The 26,709-nt window shown below is 45.2% G+C and overlaps 1 protein-coding gene across 4 annotated transcripts in view; it reads right to left on the reverse strand.

The window, feature by feature from the left end:
• The window catches only part of LOC135897315 (uncharacterized), a 126,681-nt gene that overhangs the window by 13,040 nt on the left and 86,932 nt on the right, over positions 1-26,709 (reverse strand). For 3 of the 4 annotated variants that reach the window (XM_065425921.2, XM_065425916.2, XM_065425918.2), the window contains 2 exons: positions 17,331-17,408; positions 3,366-3,529 (listed from right to left, as the gene is read on the reverse strand). In XM_065425921.2, the coding sequence (XP_065281993.1) occupies positions 3,401-3,529; positions 17,331-17,408 (207 nt within the window). In that variant the 3' untranslated portion in view covers positions 3,366-3,400. Of the gene's footprint in view, positions 1,797-3,365; positions 3,530-17,330; positions 17,409-26,709 lie in introns of all 4 variants that reach the window. The other variant, XM_065425917.2, reaches the window with a different exon arrangement.

A 26,709-nucleotide genomic window follows, 5' to 3' on the forward strand; every position in this document is an offset into this window, starting at 1 on the left:
GTCATTAGTAGCACTGCATCCTGTGTGCCTTCCCTCGTGCCATGCATATCTTTGCGCTAAAAGCGATTAACATTCAATACCAAGTAACCCACCAGTTTGTGTTGTAGGGAGTTCTTATTCAACATTATTTATTTTCACTTACTCAGACAGTAAGGAGGCTTCTGGCTATTTGCAGCAGCTTGTAAGCATCCTCTGAAAAGCCAGCTGGCAACCCTCAACCACGCCCGGTGAGCCACAGAAGCCAGTGGGGCCCTGGAATAGGGGCTCTACCCATATGCACTACTCAGATTTATGATTCAATAAAGTTGTTCTCTCTCCACCTCCGTTTCTACCAGGAAGGTTGTGGACTGCTACTGCTGTTTACATGTTCAACGTTTTTGATTCCAAGACGTGCTTTCCTTTTTAGTCTGCGAGGAAGTTCCCGAATTCTTGGATGCAAGTGGCACAGCTCACAATGTTGCGGATCTAAAAACTGCTGACGCTCGGAGAGAAGCTTTGAATAACCAGAGGCCGAGAAGCAGAATGGGACAACAAAGGCCAGCATTGCTCGCGACCTCAATATTCCTTATTGTCACTGAAAACAATTATAGCCGAGAAGGACAGAGATCTACTGAATGCAAGCAAGTTCGCCCTGAAAAGAAAGGCTGCGAAAGATGCCACCATGAAGAACGCCCCCATGAAGTGGTTGCACCAGGCATGCAGCTCAGAGATTGCCGTGAACGGTGTAATTTTGAAAGAGAAGGCAGAGATGGTTGCACTGCGCTGCAACATTGATAATTTTAAATCTTCTAACTGCTGGAGTTGTACCATCTATGAGCAGCACAACTCCAAGGACAATGGACTTGTGTATAGCCGCTGCTGTGGAGAAAGCGAGTCCGTCAGCCCCTCCACTGTTGGAGAGTGGACTGCATCACTGCCAGAAAAGATAGGGCAATACAAGCCGTCTGATGTATTCAACATGGACAAAACTGGGGTTTTATGCAACCCGAACAAAGTTCGGCATTTAAGGGGAGAGATTTGCCACGGCAATAAGCGGAGCAAAGATCTCACTATACTGTTTTGTACCAATGAAGACGGCTCCGAAATACTTCCTGCCCTCATGATTGGCAAGATTAAGAAGCCGCAATGCTTAAAGAATTTGAAAAGGCTGCAATGCCCACACAAATTTAACAGGAAGGCACGGATGACGGCTACTATTTTTTCTGCATATCTACAGCAGCTAGATTTAAGAATGGGTACTAGCAACAGAAGGATCCTTCTTATCCTGGACAATGCGCCATGCCATCCATCGTACATGTCGCACTTGAGGAATGTCATGACAGGCCAACAAACAAAGACACCAAGGAAAACATAGAGGAACTTGAGGAATGTGCAACTTGTATTCCTGCCTCCAAATTGCACCAGCCAACTGCAGCCACTTGATGCCGCCATTATCAAGTGCGTGAAACAAAAGTAATGCAACTTTTTGGTGCAGCGTCGGCTGGCAGGCATGGAACGCAATCAGGCAGAGAGGAAGCTTACTGTACTTGATGTGATGCATTACATTGCTACAGCATGAGACGGGGTCTCCTCAGACATGATTACAAACTTCTTCAGGCACTGCGGCTTCAAGAGAAGTGATGATAGCTCTTCTACTAGTGAAGCTGCTGTCTCTGACGACCACAAACCAGAGTTTGGCAGTGTGAAGCAGCCAGGAACTTTCGCGGACTATGTTCGTGCCGACAACGCTTTTGCAGTGTGCAGTGCAGTGTCGCTGGATGACATCACCGAAGCTGTGCGTCCTGATGCTGCAGGCACTTGTGACAAGGAGGGGAAGGACAATGATGCAGAGGCTAGCATGTCCTTTCTGACTTGCGCAGACGTGTTATACAGCATCAACAACATTTGGCGGTTTGTTTGCACACACGACAATGCTGGCTATGTGCTGCCAGATGTCGCATCTCCCGAGTGGAAGCTGATGTCTCGTGACTAAGCGAACATCCAGAAAAAGATCACCGATTTTCGTTTAAAGGTGACAATAAAGATTCTCTCACATCTCCTTCAATTAAATGCTTGGTTATTTTTATTTTATAATTTAATCTACCATAAAAACCGCAATATAGGTTAACCCCTCAAACTTTATATTATAAGTAAATGGGGGGAAAAACTGTATAAGCCGATGTATAAGACCAGGGGTCGACTTTTTGCTGCGTTATTTTTTTTTTTAAGTTCGACCTATATTCTAATGTTTACGGTACCTTTCTTGGAGCAGTGCACCTTTGTGCCGCGGGCTTATTCAGGCGGTCTGTCTACATTTTCTAGCAAGGCTGAGTGTCACTGCCTATATTCTTAGTTTTTCTATTGTACAACACCTGGATTATAGACGGTTTTGCATGGTCCCCTCAAAATTATACGATTGGGTTGCACTGTAATAAGGTTGCTTCAGTAAAAACTATCTGTTTGCCATCATTTTTCGAGATACATTTTCACGCTTGTGAAACACCGTTCTATTATGCTTGTACTAACCACAATTCACCAAAGTGCTGCTGAAATGTGACCATATTGAACTAAAAGAAAATTAAGTTATGGGGTTTTACGTGCCAAAACCACGATCTGATTATGAGGCATGCCATGGTGGTGACTCCGGATTAATTTCGAGCACCTGAGGTTCTTTAACGTGCAACTAAATCTACACGGGTGTTCTTGCATTTTGCCTCCATCGATATGCACATGCCGTGGCCGGGATTTGACTCCATGACCTCGTGTTTAGCAGCGCAACACCAAAGCTACTAAGCAACCATGGTGGGTCACTTTGAATTTCTGGCAATGAAGAAAGAAATATGTTTGGAAAACCAAACTTCAAGCAGTTTCAGAATCTTCTCTACTATTGCAAATTTACCAAAGCCACTACAATAACAGCCCTGCTCAGCACCTGACTAGTGGATGAAGGAATGAAATTAGAATTTTTCAAACACCTTTTGAAAAATAGTCTGGTTGGAGTTGGTAGCAGCAACGGAACACTGGTTTGATAGCAAAGGCATCATTGTGCTGCTGTGTCAGAAGCTCAAGCAAGAACAAAACATATTTTAACCTTAAGCAATTTGAGACCAGGCATGAAGATTATTTTGTAAACACACAGCTGTAATCAGGCACAGACAATTACCTCTTAATAAATTTGTGAGTTCTTTTTTTTCACAATTATGTTACTCATTCTCAAGGTCAACTTTCAATAGCCTTTCCGGTCACACTTATTTTGAATTAAGTGGCATGACAGCATCCTTAAATGAGAAAAGAGTTCATGCTTTCTATGACATTTCAATGACATTAGATGCCCATTTGAATAAAGCAGAACCTCGAAATGTATGATTATAATGGTACTTTCGTACCTCCAGACTGGGATCCAAGACCTTGTGAGAGATGTTCACAAACCAGGACAGATGACAGTATCGTTCATGTCAGATCCCAAAGGGGGCGTTGAAGTCTTGAGAAGAAAATGTGTATACTGGCCTTCTTTTGGATAGGAACCCTCGGGTCCCTTCAACGCTTTTTCCTGAGATGTGGAATAGAAAATACCATAAGTTTATGATTGATTATTCTTTTCAAAGCCAAGCTTTATTTTTAACAGTTTGAGCGCTCTGATTATTGGTAGAAAAAAATGGCTGTGGCTTAGCTAAGGTTAAGCCCAGGATGCAAAGCATACTAGCCTTTATTTTAGTTGTTGAACCACTGTTTACCCTGGTGAACTGCTGTTGCTTGGCTATATTTGGTTCGGCTAGACGAAGAAACAACAGCATTTCGCCGCTCCGAGCGAGTAGAAGTACTCCCAGATACACTCTCAACTTCATCCTTTACCTCGGATTCTGTGGAGGAACGCTGCTGTTTAGCCGCGTACTGTGCACGTCGCTTGGCAAGCCGAACTTCTCGTTCTTTGGCCGTTTCCGTGGCTCTTTGTAACTTGCGCTAACTTGCCCTAGCGAGAGGAAAGGGAGTAAGGCCGCAGCACCGGCTGTGCGACCGCAGGCGTGCGCAAGAGTTGAGCCCGGCTTGCAGCTGTTGTGACGTCAGTGCCCTAGCGGGAGGAGCGGGAGTTAGGCCGCAGTACCATCTGTGCAACCGCAGGCGAGCGCACGAGCTGAGACCCGGCTATCTAGCTACGTGGCCGCAAGCGAACGCATGAGTTGAGCCTCCGCTTTTGCAGCTGTTATGACGTCATATGGTAGCTACGCGGCCGCGCGCGGCGCAGCAAGGAAGGGCGTGGTTGTGCGGCTAGTATGCTTTGCATAAAAGTTACATATGAGCCACCAACGGTCACGACACGTGCAACCTTGATCCTGACCTGCTTGTCACCACTGATGACTGAGATTGGCCAGATGCAAGCGACTTGCCACAGTGCAAAATGACACAAAATGAAAATGAGACTTGCACTTTTCATTCATTCCATCTTGCTATGTGCTGTTTTAAGATGTGCACTTGTTACCACTGAACTGCTTGTAGTTGCCCTAGTGCCATGTCCTTTTCTCTGCAGGTTACTGAGGAGAGCAGTAGCGTGAAGAAAAAGAACTGGACGACGACACAAACAAGGATGCCCTTGTTTGTCTTGTCTTGTCGTCCAGTTCTTTTGCTTCATGCTATTGCTCTCCCCAGTAATCATGACATACCAACTAGCTACCACTGCTACCCTTCTGACTTCTTTGTAGGCACAAATTTATCTGCACACTGTTTAGGGGCACTGATGAGGAATGTTAGGCTATAACAGTAGATTACACTTATGGAATAACAAATAAAGCAGTCTTATCAGTGGAACCTTGGAAATACAAAAATGATGAGAAAACTTGACAGGTGACAATACCACCCGGACATTCTTGTACCTGTGACATCACAGAATTTGAGAATGTCTGCACTGCATTCGAACATGATCAAATATTAAACCTGGCATTTTATTTAATAAAATTCTTTACAATAATTTATGAAGTAACCCAAACGTCAAGGGTATAGACGTTTTGGTACTATTCATAAATAGAAATTCCAACTTCAATTTTTTCAGGTAGTATAATCTACTTTTTCCAGCTGAAACAATTAAAATATTTTTTTTAAAAAGTACTTTGCCACCCTAAACTTAGACAATGCTTTATTTAGTGTACATTTACGACATGATTTTGTGGAAATCAACCACTCATGGCACATTGTATCTCTGCTAATTTATAGAATTACAAGTTACAGTTGCCGCATCCAATGCCGAAATTTCAGATTTTTGGTAAGCATAAGCTAACACTACTAATTTAAGCACAGGCACAGCAGCCTACCCGAGCAGAAAGCAATGTTTTGTGTAGCTAAAAGTATAGGCTTTAGCACTTTCTCCCAATTACTTAGTTGCTACATGGCAAAATGCTGCATTCAGTTTCACATCTTCCTACAACAAACAACAACAGCTTGATTTGGGCGAGTTTGTTCACACTAAGTAACGTAGGTGCAGTGCAACAACTTTTGGGAAAGAAAAACAAAGAGACAGGAAAGAACACTGACTTTCAACTGAGTTTTTCGAAGAAATTCAGGCTGCTTTTATACAGGGGAAGAACCAGACGCATGCGCAACAACACGTATGTGATTAAACATCGTAATGATGTTGACCGATGAATGAAAACTCTTTATCTGATAGGTGAAGTGAAGGTGTAGTAATGCATCAATCTGCAGTCTTCCTGATAAAAAAAGTATATGAGATCTCTTTCTTTTTTCATTTTTGCTTTCTGCAGGAACCTTGCCTTGTGGAATAATGGCTTGCATTTGCACTCTTTGCAACGCACAGCTATATGGCTGCCACATGGCTGCCATACCCATTTTTTACGTTATACACATGTGGCCTGGCTCAGTGAATAAAGCATTGGCCTGTTTATATATATATATATATATATATATATATATATATATATATATATATATATATATATATACACCTTTTCACAATACATCAGTATTTTGTAGACTACTTCTGCTTGGCAATAAATAAATCTGTGTTCGTGCCCAAAGTTGCACAGTCGAATAGTCTTGTAGTTATTCTTATTTAGGACACACACTTTGGAAAGCTTACAAGGGGCAGAAAACAACACATTGATTTTATATATGGTGGCTATTTTCTTCAAATTATGAGAAAACTTATGTATGTACGGAATGGCATGCAATGGTCTTTGACATTTTCCTTTTCCTTTATGACCAGTTTTTCTACACTTCCCCTTCTGAAGAAGGGTTTCGCAAATGGGTGCGATAACACTGTTAGGATAGCCAGCATCTTTCAGTTTTTCTATTTGGTTTTCTAAACTGATTTCGGCCTTGTGTTCACATGATTTGTTAAGGGCTGCCATGGTTAGTTAGTTAGTTAATTTGGGTTTAATGGCGCAAAAGCGACTGAGGCCATGCTGCGCCAGCCACAAGATATTAGGAATTCAAGTCTTAAAGCAGCACAAGCTGCGATACTTTAGAGTTTGTGTAAAAAATCAGTTTCTTCTAAAAAGCTGAACAAGTCAGTGAAGGGCACTAGCGGTTCATCTCCGAGTATTGATGCGGGGTGCAAAGGTATGTGTAAGTTGTAGAGATTTTGTAAAAGCCTTTGTCTCTGTGTTTCGATGTTTCGACATGTCATAATAATGTGCATTATGGTGAGAGGTTCATGACACTTCTCGCAAGTTGGCGGGTTCTCGTTTTGAAGTAGAAAATTGTGTGTCAGGTGTGTATGCCCGATTCGAAGTCTACATAGTATCACCTCATAGAAGCGTTGCTGGTGACTGCACGACTTCCATTCTCCAAGCAGGGGTTTTATTGTGTGTAACTTGTTATTTGTGTATGAGTCCCATTCTAGTTGCCACTTTGATGTCAGGGCCTTATGAATCGCTCGGATACTGTCTTTGTATGGAAGTGTTGTTTGTGTTATACCTTTGTGCGCAGCTATGAACGCGCATCTATCTGCTGCTTCATTCCCTGGTATCCCGACATGGCTTGGGACCCAGCAGAATCGTATGGTTCTTCCGTATTCATTATAGGCCAACATGTTTAGGATATTACCAATTAGGGGTTCAGACGCGGAGTTAAGGTTTAGAGATCTGAGTGCGCTTAACGAATCGGTATATATGATAGCATTTATCTGGTTGTCGCTGGTTATTTTTTCTACTGCCGTCCATATTGCAAAAACTTCGGCGGTAAACACTGAAGAGAAATTATTTATTCGAATGCTATTTTGCCAATTTTTTGTTACGATCCCAACACCTACGTATTCTTGTGTTTTGGAGCCGTCAGTGTAAAACTCCGTGTAATTTTTATATTTTTCTTGAATGGCTCGGAACTCTTGTATTATGTGTTCTTGTGGAATGTCTTTTTTCTTTAGATGTGTTAGTGTCCAGTCACATAGCTGTGAAAAGTTGTACCATGGTGGCAACCTTGGTGGCCTTTCAGCAACCTGCAGGGCCTCATGAGGAACGTCGTAATTTTGACAGTATTCTTCGTGTCGTAAGATTAGTGGCCGAATCATGTTTGGTTTGTTTGTGTAGTGTATCCGTGATTTGCACTGTGTTACGATGCTGTAGCATATATGTTGTGGTGATGATCGAATTCGTAATACATAGGAAAGTGTAAGTAGTGCTCTGCGTTGCTGTAAGGACGGCTCATTGCAGTCAACATATAAACTTTGGACAGGCGATGTTCTGTACGCACCGCTCGCCAGCCGTAGGCCAAGATTGTGAACTGGATCAAGTCGCTTAATGTAGGACTGCCTAGCTGCACCATAAACTACACTACCGTAGTCGAGAATGCTACGTACAAGAGACCGGTATATACGTAATAGACATGTTCGGTCAGATCCCCAGTGCTTGTGCGATAAAACCTTAATGATATTTAGTGCTTTATTTGCTTTTACCTTAGTTGAGTTAATGTGGGCAAGGAAATTAAGTTTTGTGTCAAAAGTTACACCTAAAAATTTGTAGTCTTCTTTGACCGGCAGCGTTGTACCATACAATGTGAGAACTGGAGTGCAGTGCAGACCTCGCTTCTGGGAAAAGAGAACTGTAACAGTTTTGTGTGTTGAAAACCGAAAACCATTTTTGTCGGCCCATTGTGTCAGATTATTTATCGTTATTTGTAGTTGTCTTTCGCAGGCGGGTAGATTTGAAGCGCGGCAAGAAACTTGCAAATTGTCGACATATAATGAGTGCATAACAGATGATGGGATAATTTTATTAATAGAGTTCATTTTGACTATGAAAAGTGTCGTGCTCAGAATGCACCCTTGTGGTACGCCATTTTCTTGTGTAAATGTGCGTGAAAGTGTTGTGCCGAGACGCACTTGAAATGTTCTATTTGACATGAAATTACATAGACAATTTAGCATTCTGCCGCGAATTCCCAGGTCAGCCAGGTCTCTTAGGATTCCATATCGCCACGTCGTATCATAGGCCTTTTCTAAATCGAAGAAAACCGTCAGACAATATTGCTTGTGTAGGAAGGTGTCACGTATTTCCTGTTCTAGTCGTACGAGATGGTCAATGGTGGAGCAACCCTTTTTGTATCCGCACTGGTGCATATCTATTAGGCGTCTTGTTTCAAGAATAAATGTGAGTCTTGTGTTTATGATGCTCTCATAGGATTTAGCTAGACAGCTTGTTAACGCAATGGGTCTATAGCTACTAGGGGATGTTGCGGGTTTACCAGATTTTAGAAAGGGCACTACTATCGCATTTTTCCAATCTGTGGGCATTACCCCAGACTCCCATATCATATTGAAAAATTTAAGAAGTGTCCCTATCGATTTCTGAGGTAAGTGTGCCAGCATTGTGTAGTGGACACGGTCAGGACCTGTTGCCGTTTTTTTACCGGCAGAGAGAACTCTGTTCAATTCATGTATTGTGAGGGGGTTATTATACATTTCAGCTGAAGCCCCAGTGGTGGGCAGTCTCTGTTTCTCCGCCGACTCTTTATATTTTAAGAATGAATTTGAATAGTTTGCCGAGCTGGAAATGTTGTAAAAGTGTTCACCTAATGAGTTGGCCTGGTCCTGTAGTGTTGTATGTGTGCCTGGGCATGTAAGTAGTGGTATTGTGTAAGATGAGTACTCTCCTCTAAATTTCCTCACCTGGTCCCACATTCGTTTTGATGTTACCGTACTATTAATTGAAGAGATGTATTTCTGCCATGATGATTTTTCAGCATGTCTGCGAATGAACCGTGCTTTGGCTTTCGCTTGTTTGAAGGTGAACAGGTTGCTATAGGTGGGGTACCTTCGCAGGATTCCCCAGGCCTTATTTTGTGCTTTTTTAGCGTCGGTGCACTCCTTCGTCCACCAGGGGTTTAGCTTTTTGTGCACAATACCCGATGTCTGGGGTATGGCCTTTTCTGCCGCACAGATTATAACCTCAGTGATTTTTTTATTAAGTTTGTCAATACTTAGCTCTGGGGAAAAGACATCTTCTAGTATCACGTTCTCCATAAAGACCGGCCAGTCCGCGAGCTGTAATTTCCATCTACGTGGTCTAGTTACTAGGGTTTTTGGTGATGATAGGAGTTTGATGACTACGGGTAAGTGGTCGCTGCCATATGACGTGTCGAGAGCTTCCCATTTAAGATCAGTAAAAAGTGAAGGTGAGCAAATAGCTAAGTCTAAACAACTAAAAGTGCGGGAAGTTGGTGAAAAGTAGGTCGGGGCGGCTGAATTTAAGAGACAGATGTCATTGGATAAAATAAAATCTTCAACCAACTGTCCTCTTTGGTCAGTTTTGACACTCCCCCATAGTGTACAATGAGCATTAAAATCCCCTACTAAAACAAATGGTTCTGGTAACTGATCTGTTAAATTTTCTAATTGTTTAGTAGTGAAGTGGGTATGGGGTGGAATATACAGTGAGCAAATGGTGATGGTTTTGTAAGATAGAATGGTGACAGCTACGGCTTCTAAAGGTGTATTTAATTGGACGTTTCGGGTAGGAGTGCCGCCCTGCACGACTATAGCCACTCCGCCTGACAGACGGGTGGAACATTCGCGGTCCTTTCGGACGACAGTGAAACCTTTGAGAATTTGACTATTTTTTGGACCGAGATTTGTTTCTTGAAGACATACAGCAACTGGTGAAAAAATGTTGATGATATCTTTGATGTCACCTAGATTGTGCATGAGACCTCTACAATTCCAATGAATAATAAAAGCCATCTTAAAATGAAAAGGTAAGAATTGGCACTACGGAAGGATAAGAGGTGAGATGTTAGGTGACATAGATTTAAAAAGGCTTATACAAATGAGCGATAACCTTCAGGTTATCGCCTTCTTAATTTGAGTGGTTATTGGGATCTTGTCCCTCTTACCGCGCTCAAGAGAGCGCTTGTCCTTCGGTGTCAATGACACCGGTGTTCTTGTGTCGATCTCCATCGCTCTTTCTGAAGCGCTGGAAGACCGAGAGTTGGGTGCCGAGACACGTGCCTCGGGCCTTGGGGTTCGTTTTATCTTAGGGCCCTGCGGGACTGGTGTTTGCAGGGCCTTGGAGGAGGATGGAGCAGCGTCGGCTGCTTCCATCACGGGGGCGGGAGGAGTCACTGCGGCACCACTGCGCGTGGGCTCGGAGGACTCCGGAGGCCTCTGTGACGCTGCCCTCGACTGCGTCACATCGGCGTAACTTCTACGCGGAAGGTATGATAGCCGCTTTCTGGCTTCAAAGAACGAAATTTTTTCTTTGACAGTTAGTGCAATCACTTCTTTTTCTTTTTTCCAGCACGGGCAAGACCGCGAGTAAGCTGGATGATCTTCTTTACAATTAACACAATGTGGTGGAGAGGTGCAGTTATCTGATTGGTGATCATTGGAGCTGCATTTAGCACAGGTTGCTTGGCCTCGGCATGCATGTGAAGCATGTCCGAACCTTTGGCACTTAAAGCATCGTCTAGGGTTAGGGATATATGCTCTGACATTGACTTTAACATAACCTGCATCGAGTGAAGTAGGCATTTCGCTTGTTCCAAAGGTGAGTATGACATGTTTGGTCGGGATTTCTTGGTTGTTTCTGCGGATTACTATTCTTTGTACTTTTGTCACATTTTGTTCTTGGAAACCCTCAAGGAGTTCCTCATCACTCAATCCAATAAAGTCTTCTTCAGAAATCACTCCCCGGCTTGTGTTCAGTGTTCTATGTGGTGAAATTGTCACTGTGGCGTCGCCAATACTGGTAAGGTCAGTGAGCTTCTCTGCTTGGTCTTTATCATTCAGTTCTAGGAGGAGGTCCCCGCTAGACATTTTGGAGGCTTTGTACGTCGGTCCAATTTTTTCTTTCAGGCATTTGGCTACAAGGAATGGTGAGAGTTTTCTTACTGGCATGTTGCTTTCGCTGTGTACTACATAGAACTTGGGGAAGGATGGTGCATTGCTCCGAAAGGAGAAATGAAATGGTACTTCGGTGCGGCATCTTTTCAGACGCCGATCATAGACGACAGAGGTTTGTGCTGCCATAGAAAATGAGTATGTTCGGCAACAGCGCCGACCGCCCACCACGGAGCCCTACGAGGGGACGCGGCAGAGCTTGTCTACAAGCCTGCACGACGCCAGCCGTACGCCGTCGCTATAACCAAATATGGTGTACCCAAGGTAGGATATCCACACAAGGTTAACCCTTGCCGCCGTAGAGAACGGAAGTAAATGGAAAAGAGAAGAAGACAGGAAAGGTAAAAAAGTGAGAGATAAAGACGAAGGTTTGAGGAGAGAGAGATAGGAAGAGGCGACTACCGATTTCCCCCGGGTGGGTCAGTCCGGGGGTGCCGTCTACGTGAAGCAGAGGCCAAAGAGGTGTGTTGCCTCAGCCGGGGGGCCTTAAAGGTCCGATCACCCAGCATCGGCTCAACCTCCAGGATCCCCCTTTCCCCGGACACGGCTAAGCCGCGCACGGCTACACGCGGGAGGGTCCAACCCTCGTGTGCTCGGGTCCGTGGTGTCGCAACACACCAAACGCCTGCTTGCGCAGACGCCCCTGCGGGGGGGCTGCCATGGTGGCAATGCCTCTTTTTATTAACTTTGAATGGCCACTATAAAAAGGGAGGACATTCTTAGCGCTCCTAGGCCGATAGCACCAACTAGTATGCAAAGAATTCGAATTCAAGCCATTATTCCGAAAGGCAAGGTTTCTGAAAAAGGTAAAAATGAAAAAAGAAAAATTTTAGAGGCTTTTTTATCAGGAAGGCCATAGCTTGATGCATTAGTGCACCTTCACTTCACCTATCTGATAGGGCGTTTTCATTCCTCAGTCAACACTGCTATCATGTTTAATAACATACGTGTTGATGTGCATGTGCCCGATTCTACCTCTGCACAATAGTGGCTGGAATTTTTTCAATAAACTCAGTTGAATATCAGCATTCTTTCTGGTCTCATTGTTTTTCCTTCCCAAATATTGTGCTGTACCCACGTTATCCTTCTACAAGTGGTAAATTTATCTGAATTCAGCCTTACCTGTGAAGTCAGAAACAGGCATATATACACTCTATGCGATCATAATATATAATTCCTTCTACTACCTTACACAGAGCAATAAAATCTAGGCTAAAATCAAGCCATAGCGAGACATTTGCAATGCTTTCTGCGATGTCTGGGAAGATACTCTGAACTAGACTGCAATCACAAACTATAAACTTCACAACACCTATAAATTAAAGGGAACTGTACAACATGGCAGGAATACAGTCCAATCAAATTTAAAGGGATCCTGAAACAATTCTGACAATACTGTAGTAACATACCGAGTTGTTAGGGTATGTCCTTCTGATCATTAAGTGATGCATTTAAGCACTCCATGTAAAGTGTTTAATTTAAAGGTTTTAAAAATGTGTATCACAACTGATCGCAGAAGCGCCACTTCCCTGAGCTTTCAGCAGCCCCCTCACAATTGACATACTTAGACCGATTGATGTTAGTTGTGCGACCTATCCGATTCGCTGCCCGTGCTGCGTTATAATAATATTTGGGGTTTTACGTGCCAAAACCACTTTCTGATTATGAGGCACGCCGTAGTGGAGGACTCCAGAAATTTTGACCACCTGGGGTTCTTTAACGTGCACCTAAATCTAAGCACACGGGTGTTTTCGCATTTTGCCCCCATCGAAATGCGGCCGCCGTGACCGGGATTCGATCCCGCGACCTCGTGCTCAGCAGCCCAACACCATAGCCACTGAGCAACCACGGCGGGTCGTGCTGCGTTATCAATCATTTTCCAACTTTATGGTGAAGAAATGTTGTTTGTGATAGATGGAATGTTGCTTAATTTGTCTGTATAAGAAAGTTACAGAAAAAAAAAATAATACACAACAACACTCAAGCCCTTCCGGCACACAGCAAGTGTCATCTGTTTGTGTTAAAATGTTCCCCATGTTGACACAAACCGCGCAGCCAGTGTTGGTCTCACGAGCACCATGGATCACCTTTGTTACACTGTGGGCTGCAAATCTAGCAATCGATGACATGTCAAGCCGCGACATCATGTTTTTCTGCAAGAACACATGCAAGCGGAGTGACTACATCGCATTGAGCTGTCAGTACAGTAAAACCTCGTTAAACCGCACTTGCTTGAACAGTAGTTTTGTTTTAAACGTAGTAAAGTCAAATCCCCGACTCAGCGGCCATTGAACATAATGCGTTTTGTATCCACATAAACCGTACCACCTTAATGAGTATGTATCGGTTAACACGTAGTGTTTCCACTTTTCGTCACGCAAACACGGCAGTGCGTAGTCTACATCGGGCGGCCCGGCAGAACAAGCCTCAGAGATCAACACAACGGCCTCCAAGTGCCCTGTGTGTTTGTGCGTGAAGCCACATCAACATCAACATCATTTCGGCTCCGTGCCAGAGAGCGTTGTAATGTTGTGCAAGTGCATCATGCCGAAACTCGGATCAAAAGACGCCGGGTGCTTAGCTTAGAACAAAAATTAGACATCGTCCGTGCTGTCGGACGTGATGTGAAAAGTCGGCGATGGCATGTGACATGGGTCTACTGTTGACTACGGTGTGTGGCATTTGGAATGCGAAGAAGTTGCTCGGCAGCGCTGCTGCGACTGCAAAGAGATGTCGGCTACGAGGTTCGACTTTTCGCCATCGTTGCCTCTGCTGTTGCGGAAATGTCACCTAGCGACAGTGATAAGGACGACACGGAAAGCGACAGCATGGGCAATTCAGGCCTGACAGTGGCAGAAGCTGCATGTTACGTTAGCCTCATGAATGCAATCGTCGCAACGAGAACAGCACCCTGCCATGAAAAGGTGCCCTGCGTCTTCTGCAACGCTACCACGCTTGTGCACGGAGAATATGCAATGCCAACGAGGAATCTGCCATGCGAGTGTTTGCCGAGAAGAGGGGGCTGGCTGAAAAGCTGGCTCACAGCTTCAGCAAGTTTGAGGCCGCTGTCGTCGCTGCTAGACCAGTGCGGCATCAAACAAAAATAACACGTTCGTCACGTGAAGTAAATAAATACTGCATTTTTCTTTTTCTCTTTCATCGCACTCTCTCCAAGTTCTGTTTTTGGCAGGTAAGTGGGTGATCTCATGCTATTTCAGTTAAGCAGTACTACCATTTAGTACATACTTTTTCTGAGCTCCGGCCAACTACAGTTTAACGAGGTTTCACTGTATTCGTTCGGCACCAGCATCTACACATTTGTGGCCATCACTTTACAGCTGAAGATCACTACGACAATAGAGAGCGCAAGCGGATTTGGCCTTCTACCAGATGAGTGGAGGTGCAAACATGAACGTCCTAAAGCCTTCTGATAATTCGAAAGTACCAACTTTCTGTGAACTTCGCCGCTGCGCCGAAGAGCCTCGCACGCCCTCCTCTCTCGCCTCTCAAATCGCCGCTTTTCTGAGTGATGACTGGCCCCTCGAGCCATCACCCGGGAAATGCACGCGAAATGACACTTTGCTTGTGTTTTAATTTTTCATTGGCACCATTAGCAGGCTGCCTCCCTCTGTTGCGAGTCAAGCTCCGCCGGGGTACGAGGGGTACGGTCTGACTCTTGAACGTCTGCTTTTTATGTGGTTCTTGTTATGCCCGGGTGCTGAGCGTTTCATTGCACCAGCTGGCGTAAAAATAGCTTCATGTTGTTCACCATCCCTCGAAGAAAAAAATGACACCATGCGTAGAAAGAAGTGGATTCATAGCATCGGCCACAAGGACTTCGTTCCGACCAAGCATGTTGTGCTCTTTGAAATACTGTGTATTTCTTTGTACTTAAATGACTGTGTATACTTGAAGATTACTGCGAGTTCATGAGAAAGCGGGCAATCTGGCTTAATTCGTCTATCATTAGGCATCGTCTTGAATGTTATTCTTTTCATTTGATGGCATTGCCCTGCGTGTTGTATAACGACTGCTGGTATGCGGAATTCGCCTAAAATAGGCTCTTCAATTTCTTAATCTGGGTGTGGATTTCCTACAAGAACGCTTGCCATGCAGATGTTTATTGTGTTGCTAGCTAATAGGTGCGCTTCTGGCTTGGAGCAGGATAGCAAACATTATTTTTAATGCAACAGCATTAGGAGGGCCATGAAGACGCAAACCATCCACAGTCTGTGTGAAGCCTCAAGGTCAAGCAGATGTCTAAGGTGTATAGAAAAGGATAATAGTAGTAGTAAAGGTTCTAGTGTAATGCTAGTAGTATAATATACACCAATAACTATAACTAAACTGACTATGCAATACTTACTATGACTAACAATAACAAGCAAAACTGAGTGTGATTAGGAATGGATAAGTAACGTTGAGAATAATTAATAATGAATCAGCCATAATGACTGACTAATAATCACTGACTTAAAAAACAACCAGGGATGAGTCAGCGAAATTGAGAATACCCAAAAATGACCTCAGAAAATAGAGAATGAATAAGACTGACTCAGCTATACTGACACTCAGACAGTGATACAGCAAAACTGAGGATGACCATGCAAAATTAGGAATGAATAAGAATGACTCAACAAAATTAAAAATGACAAAGCAGAACTGATAATGACTAAGCAAAATTAGAAATGACCCAGGAAAACTATAAACAGTTAAGAATGACTCAGCAAAATTGGCAATGGCTAAGAATGCAATATTTCCATAACTTAATCTAATTATCCCTTGGCGTCAGTAAGTAGTATGTAAGTAATCATTCAGATATTTCAAATCAAACCCTTTGCCAGGCCACTTCTCCAAATAGTCGGTAAAATTGGTTCTCTCTCGAGATCATGAACAAGTGTTACTGTCTTTCAAGCAGCTGTGAATTTTTGTATTCGACATGTAATAAAGTCGCTGCATGGAAATCACTCCGAGGCACCAAGAAACTATCCTGCCTCGAAAATCACTCGGGAGCAGCTCCATAAACAACATCATTTTGCAAAAATCCTGGACTAGATAAAATCTGCATTTAGCATAACACCAGTGGGCTGAACAATATTGAGGAATGTACAAATATAAAACGTAGATATTCTACCATTAAAATTGTGCGCCATTAATACAACCGCCATTAAAATGCCAAAGCCTATGTGGGCTATAATAGTCCGCAGTTCTTGTTCATGCCACAAGTGTTCACACTTAACGTTTTTTATTGCAAAAACAAAAGATAATTAAGCGGGCTCATGGTAGGGTCAAGCATGTCCCACCACTTTCTCTCGTTCTTGTTTTATAGTAGAACGTAAAAAAACATATGTTAACTTAGGCATGCTCTTCCCAAATGTTTAAAATGTTTTACAATTGGTTACAGCAATAGTAGCTCTGTGTTTGGCTGGTTAAGCTCTGAGCCATCAGGTGGCTTCACCGCTCAGGCCACTCGCGTTTACGCTAAAGCTTCTTCACTACAGCAGTGGCAGTACGGAGTGGCTTTAGTTTATGCCTCGAGCCATCCATCAAAATGCCCAGTTCGCCTGAGGCTACCAGAATACTGGACAGGTTAAGCGCTACGACAGACCACTCGCAACGCACGCTGCTTGAATAGCTCTCACGCGGGGTCGATGGGCAGGCGGATAGTGCAGAGGATGGAAAGGCTTCATGCACTGGCTCCGAGACTGCAGGAAATAGACGATGTGATGTCACATCATGACGCAGAGCCACTGAAGGCAGGGCTTAGCCCCGTTCACTTGGCGAACGGGTTGGGAAGAAAAGGCATGGCTAAGGAGGAAGGTAACTTGTATTCGTCTGTAGCTGTCTTGATACGAGATGTTTCACTTCAATTGTGCCACCTAGGTTTTGCTGTAGTTGTACTCTACGTGTCCACAAACTTTGCCCAAACCATTTCAGGGCCCCTTAAAGTAACACTGAAGGTTGATTAGAGAACATTATAAGAACAAATCATTGTCAATGCCCAACTTACCTTGATGAATGCCACAACTTCCTCCTGGTCCACAGTACTCATTTCATAGCGGCATCCCCAAGCAACTAACGCCAAAGGCTGGAGAACATACAAGAAAGCAGCACCAGGTCAGGTACTCAGTGGAGACTACACAAGATTATGCACATAAAGCAATTTTGAAAGTTCTGAACTACCTTGGCATGAAATATAAGACTGCAACATGCGGTTCACTACTGCTACAAGAATTAAAAAACAGAACAAGATAAGGTTGCAGTTTAGCCCGAAAGGCAAAGCATTGACAGTGATAGCAAAGTATTACACAACTATACGAAGTAAGGTTCATAGCTTTATTGGCCTTATAAGTTGCAGTAATGATTTGGCTAATAATTAAATTAGCAAGCACGGTGTCATGTGCACAAGAGTAAACATGAACGAATCTCACTCGATGACCAAGAACACCTGCTCTGGCAAGGGAGTGAACACTTTTACTGCCTCTTTGTTTAACACATCTCTGAAACTTGATTACGCGAGTTCCAACACTAGAAGTGTGAGAAGCAGCACAAATGCAGCCACCAGCCGTTTTCAGCTCGCCAATCTTTGCACTCACTGGAGATTACCTACAAGATAGGGTGCAGGCGGCATACCACCGGGCTAGAGGAGGAGACATACACTCATCTCATCCCCTGCCATCTTGTGCACGCTTGATCACATGACCTTCAACACTGGGCAAGCATTAAAAGGCCCCTCACGGAGCCACCCAGCAAACTTCAGTTATACACTGGAAGTTGTTATGTGTCCTCTAGGCAGCATTCTGCTGCAAGAAATTTTCAAATGGGTTCATTAATAGCTGGGAAATAAATATTTCTGCACCGCAGACTATATAGAACCTCACAATGACACCGATGACGAAAATTCACCTGGTGTCTGATGGAATGTCAGCAATTCACACATGCCACGAGCGCATGCGTCAATGCCTGAGTGACATGACGTCACGCCAGAGTTCACTACTTTAACGACTAACTCAATAAACGTGCGCTCATTCCTGTTCCTGCGTCCATTACTTCAGTGGCAACGAGGATTAACCCTCACGGCCAGGGTAAAGCATGGCGACGCAAGCTGGGCCGTCTATTTTTGACAAAGGGGACGACAAGTGGGGCGCATATTAGGTGCGATTAGAAGCTTTTTTCGAAGCCCACGAGATCGTCGATCCAAAGAAGCGTCGGGCCTTACTTGTTGCCGCGCTTAGTACCAAGACGGTAGATCTCCTGGCCAGTCGTTGTGCACCTGACAAGATTCAGGGTCTGATATATAAAGCAGCAGTTCAAAAACTGGCCGAGTACTTTGCACCGAAAGGCAATGAGATAGCGGAGTCTTATCAGTTTTTCACAAGGAATCGGCAAGCTGACGAGTCGACAATCGACTTCATTGTCGAGCTAAGGAAGATAGCTAATAGGTGCAATTTTGGCCAGGCGCTAGAGAGAATGCTGTGCGACAAGTTTGTATGCGGTCTATGGGATGCCGGAGTGCGTTGTAATCTGCTAGCAAGGCACACGCTCACGCTGCAGGAAGCAGAGGATGCGGCGCTAGCCGCTGAGATGGTGGCACGCAACATACAACAGATGGGAGATGGACCAATGAGAGAGGGCGTCCACGCAGTACGAACGAAGCAAGTGCGGCAGAAGTTCTCCAAAAGACCACAGCAAGACAGGATGGCAAAAGTGAACATTGAAGTCCAGACCGGCTGCCTTTGCTACGGAAGCGAAACCCACAAGACTGCCAAATGCAGGTTCCGCCGCGTTGAGTGTTTCTCTTGTCGGAAGAGGGGACACCTGGCTTCAGTGTGCAATTTCAAGCCACGCCAAGAAAACGTAGCTCACTGTGAGGAACCATCCTCAGACAGCCAGGACTACAGACAGTTCCTGTTACACCTTCGTGAGTCGTCGACAGGACTGGGCCAGCTGATATGGCGAACGTTACAATGAAAAGGGGTGCCTGTGAAAATGCAAGTGGACACAGGGTCACCAGTGTCAATAGTGCCATGGCCAACTTATGCCCAGCATCGCCACCGCTGGCCTATGCTCGACAAGTCATCGTTTCAATTGAGTTGCTTCCTAGGGACACTACCGGTGAAAAGACAGCTGAAAGTTCCTGTCACTTACGATGGGAAAACCGCCAACGCGACGCTAGTGGTGCTTGGCTGCTCAGACCCAAACCTGTGTGGGCGAGACATAATTCAAGCATTCCAACTGACTGGAGGCCCAGTACTCAACATGGACGTGAATGATGGTATGCCGCCAGCTGCTGATGAAATTTCCATAGCTGCTACGCTAAGGGCGAGATATGCCGATATGTTTTTGTCAGGGCTAGGATTAATCAAGGGGTCTCCGGTTCATTTACAGTTACGCGAAGGAACCGTACTGCGATTCTGTAAAGCCAGTTCTGTACTGTACCCGCTACAAGAGCCTGTAAATGCAGAAATCGAAAGGTTGGCTGACACACGCATACTGACACAGGTTGGCAGCGCCGAGTGGGCGGCGCCACTCATTGCCGTCGTCAAGAAGGATGGCTCCATCAGCTTGTGTGGCGATTTTTTAACGATAGTCAACACAGCATGCCACACAGAATAATATCCGCTGCCAAAGATAAGGGATATATTTGCGAAGCTCAGCAGAGGGGAAGTATTCAGTACAATATATTTGAAGGATGCATACAACCAGCTACGAATAGATGATGCAACAAAGACGCTGCTGGTGGTAAACACGCCAAAAGGGTTGTATAGCTTCAATCGGCTACCGTTTGGGGTGGTGTCAGCACCGGCGGTTTTTCAGAAGCGAATGGAAGCAATGTTGCAGGGTCTACCGGGTGTACAAGTGTACTTAGACGATGTGGTGGTCGCCGAAAAAAGAGAAGATTGTGAGACGTTGCACAAGGTCTTCCAGCGGTTCAGGGAAGCCGCTGTTAAACTTCACCCGCTCAAATGCAGATTTCGTCAGCCGGAGGTGGAATTCTTTGGTCACCGCATTAGCACAAAAGGCCTGAGACCAAAGACGGAAAACACTGACGTGCTCTTACGAATGCCTCAACCTACGTGTGTAACGGAACTTTGCACGCTACTAGGTCTGGTTATGTGTTACAACGCATTCTTGGGGAACTTGGCTACAGTGCTTGCGCCATTATACAAGTTACTAAGAAAGAACAGGCCTTGGCAATGGGAAGCTAAGCAAGAAAATGCATACGAGGCAGTGAAGCGGTTGATAAAGGAGGTGCAGATTTTGACCCACTATGACCCAACAAAACCGCTCATCTTTGAAACAGACGCATCCTCGTGTGGTATTGGGGCCATCTTGTACCACAGAGTGGATGGCGGAAACCGACCAATCGGGTTTCGATCTCGCTACCTCTCTTCAGCCGAGCGAAATTATGCTCAGGTTGAGCGCGAAGCCTTAGCAATGGTATTCAGCATGATGAAGTTTCGCGAATATTTGCTGGGAAACCAATTTACATTGGTCACAGATCACAAGCCGCTCATGCGTCTTTTTAGTCCCGATAAACCAGTACCACCCTTGGCAGCAGCACGGATACAGCATTGGGTTCTTTTACTCGGTGGTTACAAATATCCCTTTCAGTAAAAACCGGGAAAGGACATAATTGTGGCCGACGCATTGAGCCATCTTCCCACGCAAGCGCCACATGATGACAAGACAGGGAAGTCAATGCTGAAAGAAAACGGGAGTACGTGCTGTTAACAGACCATCTGAACACAGGGCTGGCGTTGTCGCACAATTTGGCCGAAATGACGGCACGTGATGGCATGCTCATGGCGGTTATGAGTTTATTTATTTATTTATTACATACTGCCAGCCTGGATGTCAGGCTTTAGGCAGGAGTGGGGTACATAACAATACAGCATGTAGGAATACAATGTATATTTGGTCGAGCAAGTACGGCATGAGAAGAACCCACATAAGCCATACAAAGCGGAGTACAAACAATATGCCACGACAATGTGAAGTATCGTTAGCTATTGCGGAATGCACTCAAGAAAGAAGACATGTTCACGAACATGTTCCCGAACCTGTTCACACATGTTCGGGAAGGCTGGCCAAGGAAACTACCGGCAACACAAGAAGCATTACGACCTATGTTCCAAAAGAAAGACGAGCTGACATGTATCCATGGTATTGTTTATTGGGGCCATAGGGCCGTGATATCTGCCGCAGCTCGGGAATCAATGCTGCAGCTGCTGCACCATACCCATCAAGGCATGTCAGCGATGAAAAATCTGGCTCGGGCACTTTTATGGTATACCAAACTTGACAAGGATATCCAGAATATTGTGCACGCATGTGCAGTGTACCAGCAAAGCTGCAGCATGCCATGCGCGCAAGGGCCGGTTCCGTGGCCGGACACATTCGAGCGATGGTCTAGAATCCACGTTGATTTCGCAGGACCAGTCGAAGGGCGAATGTTGATGATCATAGTATATTCTCATACCAAATGAATTGAGGTTGTTCCGCTTAAAGTAACCAGTGCAGATAACACTGTTGAAGCATTGCGGGGCATTTTGAGCAGATTTGGGTTGGCACGAACAGTTGCCTCCGACAATGAGGCCCAGTTTACAAGTAGACAGTTCCGCTGATTCATGGAAGGTAATGGCATAGTACACCTACCATCTCCTCCATATCATCCGAAATCCAACGGGCTGGCAGAAAGGGCAGTGCGCACTGTTAAAGAGGGTGTGCGCAAAAACGTGCATGGTACCCTTGAAAGGCGCCTGGCCCGATGGCTACTGCGTTATTGGCGCACCCCACTCCAAAACGGAAAGACACCTGGATTCTTGTTTCTTGGTATCGAACCACGTACTCTGTTGGATAATGTGGTGTCACGACCTTTTCCTGCTGCAGGTGCACTTCCCCGCAGACACTCGCCCGGACAACCGGTCTGGTGCAACGACTATAGGGCAGGTGCCAGCTGGAGAACCACAGTGATACAGAATACCAGGGGCAACCGCCTGAGCATGGTCAAGACGGAGGATGGGGAACTACGTGAGCGTCATGAAGATCAGCTAAGACACCGCGCGGAGGCTCAGCAACCAACATCATTAGACGAGGAAGGCACTGAAAGAAAAGGAGGGTTAGCCCCAGCAAGCGAAGATGCAGACCCTCTGGCAGGCTTTTCAGTTACCAGCCCCAATTCTTCGGCTTGCGAAGAGCACGAAACGGGAGCTGCCAACACTGGAGTCCCGGAAGAGCACGACACAGGTACTGCCAATGCTGGCCCTCTGGCAGTTCCAATTCGCAGATCAAACTGGCGTCGCAAGGTGCCAGACCGTTTTTAGAGCTCCTCTTAAGGGGAAGGAATTGATGGAATGTCAGCAATTCACACACGCTACGAGCGCATGCATCAATGCCCGAGTGACATGATGTCACGCCAGAGTTCACTACTTAAACGACTAACTCAATATTATACTGCGTTCATTCCTGTTTCTGCGTCCATTACTTCAGTGTCCATATACAGTTAAATCTTCAGTATAATGAACTTCAATACAATGAAGCTCTCACTATAACGAAGTAATCAACTTTTTGTAACTTGTCCATAGAACACCATGTATTTTCAACCTAAATATAACAATATATGCAAAATTTCAATATAACGAAATTTCACTGCTGCCGTGAAGGAATACTGAGAGAATAAATGGTGACCTGCCATGGTACTGTAGAGGCTTCGACGTTGCACTACTAAGCCAGAGGTCATGGGATCAAATCCCTGACACAGTGGCTGCATTTCAATTGGACGTACTGCAAGAACGCCAGTGTACCGTGCAGTGGGTACATGTTAAAGAACCCCAGGTGGTCAAAATTAATCTGGAATCCCCCACTATGGCGTGCCTCGTAATCATATCGTATAGTTTTGGCATGTAAAACCTTAGAATTGTTTTAAAGGTTGATAGTCACTTTAACATATGCTGAAGAAGATGAAGGCAAAAACCTGCACACTCGCAAGAAATTAATTAAATTACTTGACATTCTAATTAAAATTCTTGCCCAATATCACACCAAAGTTCGCAGGTTCAGCTTCTATCAAAAGTTGTACCAAAGGTTGTAGAGGTTGTAGAAACGTCAGAGCACCAAAGGTTGTAGGATCAACTCCCATCAATTTTGGTGCCATAACATCAGACAGTCAATTTTTCAATAACGCAGGACATCAAATTTTTCAACCCATCAGGCACTTAAGGCTTTCACTTTAATAAATGGTAACTTCCATGGACGCAGATGGTCAAATAGCTGAATTATGTCGCTGTGTGCTAACGCATTTCTCAAATCGCATGCTGCCACAGCAAAAGGGGAGCAGCATCATGTTCTGTATATATCTTTTCATTGAGAATGCCCTGAGCATCGCCATAATGCCTTCTGGGCTTTGCTAATTGCATGTGAATGCTTACGCAAAAGCATTGCATAAGCTGCTGCACATGCCTTTGTACTCTTGCACCACAGTCCAGGAGGTCAAAGTGTGGTAAGATCCTATTGCGCCCCGCGTGCTGTATGCTGCAGGTTCAAATGAAAGTTTGCGAGGGTGAGCTGGAAAGGATGGTGGCTTGATAAGTTCTGCCTTCCCGTGCGTGCAAGTGGAAGGGGGAGGGGAGCTCACTCGCTCTAATGCAACTAACCGTGCATGAGGGCGAAGGGCAGCCAGAGGCAGGTTCTCGTACGTCTCCTCATGACTATCAGTGTGGCTGAGCACATACACAGCCTGCGAACGCTGTTTTGGAGGGACCGTAAAAACTCGTGTATAATACGAACCCGCATATAGTAGGAGGTGAATTTTTGGGAAGCAAAATGGAAAAAAAAAGTTTTATTCATACATAATACGAGTTAGGAAAACTCGAGGAAAACGTTTATTTCAATTGCAGTCCGCACTTCAATCGCTGTTTTCCTCAGCTGTGCACTCTTCGGACAGTCCCTTGTCGGACATCCCAGAGGTACTCATCCTCTGCGCCATCGAGCGCATTCGAGATGCCGCACCTCTTGAATGTGCAACACACAAGGCCCTCTGGTATGCTGGCCCATGCGTCCACAATGCACTTGCATAGCGTGGCTGGCGAAGCCCGCTTCAGCCGCCTGGTCGGCATCACTGCAGGCTCACCTGAGTGCATCCAATCTGCATAACAGCGCTTGACCGCGTCATTGAACAGCTTGTTCTCACAAACATCTAAAGGCTGCAGCTGAGACGTCATACCACCCGGGATAATGACGAGTTCAGTGTCGGATTCGTGCAACAGCTTCTTCACTGAGTTGGCGAAATGGCAATGAAATGCGTCCAGCACGAGGATGAACGGGAACGACAACAGTGCGCCGGCCCGCCTGCACCAGACAGACTTTATCCAGTCGAGCACAATTCTCGTTCATCCAGCCTTTCTCATGGCATCTCACGACCATATTTTTTGGCAGCTTTTTACCTTTAGGCACTGTCTTGCACTTGAAGATGCCATAGGGCGGGAGCTTGCGTCCGTCTGCCATGCATGACAACATGACAGTAACTCGCGTTTTCTCGTTGCCAGTGGACCGGACATAAACTTGTTTAGAGCCCTTTTCGTGCATGGTCAGGGGTGATGGCATGTCCAGATATACCAGCGTTAGGTCAGCATTGCGATTTGCCCTAGCTGGAAATTCTTGGACTTGCGCAGTGAAACAACGTAGCGTTGGAAAGCCTGCACTGGAAAGCACAAGCAGCTCTTCGAATGATTCGGGCAGCTTTTGCGAAATCGAAGTTGGGTGGCATAAGGAAAGTCCCGCACGGCACATGTAGCCATAAATCCAGTGCTTGCTCGCTTTGAAGCGGAGCTCAGTAACCCTGTTTCTCTTGCACGCTCCTTACCTTTTGCCTGCATAAGCTCCATGCTCACAGCTATATGCGCGGCTCGCTGTTGGCATACGAACTTCGTCAGGGCGAGTTTGATTTCTGGGAATGTCCCACTCTTCGGGCCGCAGAAGCTTCTTTGCGTTCCGATGCACGCGAAAAGGGCTTTCTTCTGTCAATGCCACCCGAGAATGCTTCCCTCGTTGATGCCAAACTGCCTACCAGCCACACTGTTGTTGATGTCCTGTGCAGCTAAAATAACCTTTCTCTTGAAAGCAGCTGAGCACTGTTTTCATGGTCCGGACATCTTGGTCCTTCCATGCGAAATAAAAAAGATTAACTTCGCGAAGCGCGGTTTGCACGTGTACTGCCAAGGTGCACACTCAACAATAAAAAAATGATGCTGTAGTCACATACCAATGGTGGCCTGTCCGGATCCAGCGATTCTTCTGGATCCGGATAGGCCACCATTGGAATCTGAACCTGGCAACGTCTAACTCTAGAAAGTTATCTAGTGAGGCAAGTCTAGCAGTGCTATTGGAGGAATTAGCGAGCATTAAATGGCATATAATAGGGCTCAGTGAGGTTAGGAGGACAAATGAAGCTTATACAGTGCTAAAAAGCGAGCATGTTCTGTGCTACAGGGGCTTAGCGGAAGGACAAGAACTAGGAGTTCGATTCCCGATTAATAAGGATATCATCATCATCAGCCTGGTTACGCCCACTGCAGGGCAAAGGCCTCTCCCATACTTCTCCAACTACTACCGGTCATGTACTAATTGTGGCCATGTTGTCCCTGCAAACTTCTTAATCTCACCCACCCATCTTACTTTTTGCCGCCCTCTGCTACGCTTGCCTTCCCTTGGAATCCATTCCGTAACTCTTAATGACCATCGGTTACCTTCCCTCCTCATTACGTGTCCTGCCCATGCCCATTTCTTTTTCTTGATTTCAACTAAGATATCATTAACTCGCATTTGTTCCCTCACCCAATCTGCTCTTTTCTTATCCCTTAACGTTACACCTATCATTCTTCTTTCCATAGCTCGTCGCATCGTCCTCAATTTAAGTAGAACCCTTTTCATAGGCCTCCAGGTTTCTGCACCTTACGTGAGTACTGGTAAGACACAGCTGTTATAAACTTTTCTCTGGAGGGATAATGGCAACCTGCTGTTCATGATCTGAGAATGCCTGCCAAACGCACCCCAGCCCATTCTTATTCTTCTGATTATTTCAGTCTCATGATCCGGATCCGCAGTCACTACCTGTCCTAAGTAGATGTATTCCCTCACCACTTCCAGTACCTCACTACCTATTGTAAACTGCTGTTCTCTTCCGAGACTGTTAAACATTACTTTAGTTTTCTGGAATATGGATATAGCTGGTAACATACAGGAATTCTATATCATTAACGAGAGGGTGGCAGGTCTTAGTGTGAAACCTAATAAGAGGTACAAATTGAAAGTCGTACAGGCCTACACGCCTAATCCAGTCATGATGACCAGCAAGTTAAAAGCTTCTATGAAGACGTGGGATGGGCGAT

This window comes from Dermacentor albipictus, chromosome 2 (genome assembly GCF_038994185.2).
Source record: "Dermacentor albipictus isolate Rhodes 1998 colony chromosome 2, USDA_Dalb.pri_finalv2, whole genome shotgun sequence".
NCBI classification, from domain to species: domain Eukaryota; kingdom Metazoa; phylum Arthropoda; class Arachnida; order Ixodida; family Ixodidae; genus Dermacentor; species Dermacentor albipictus.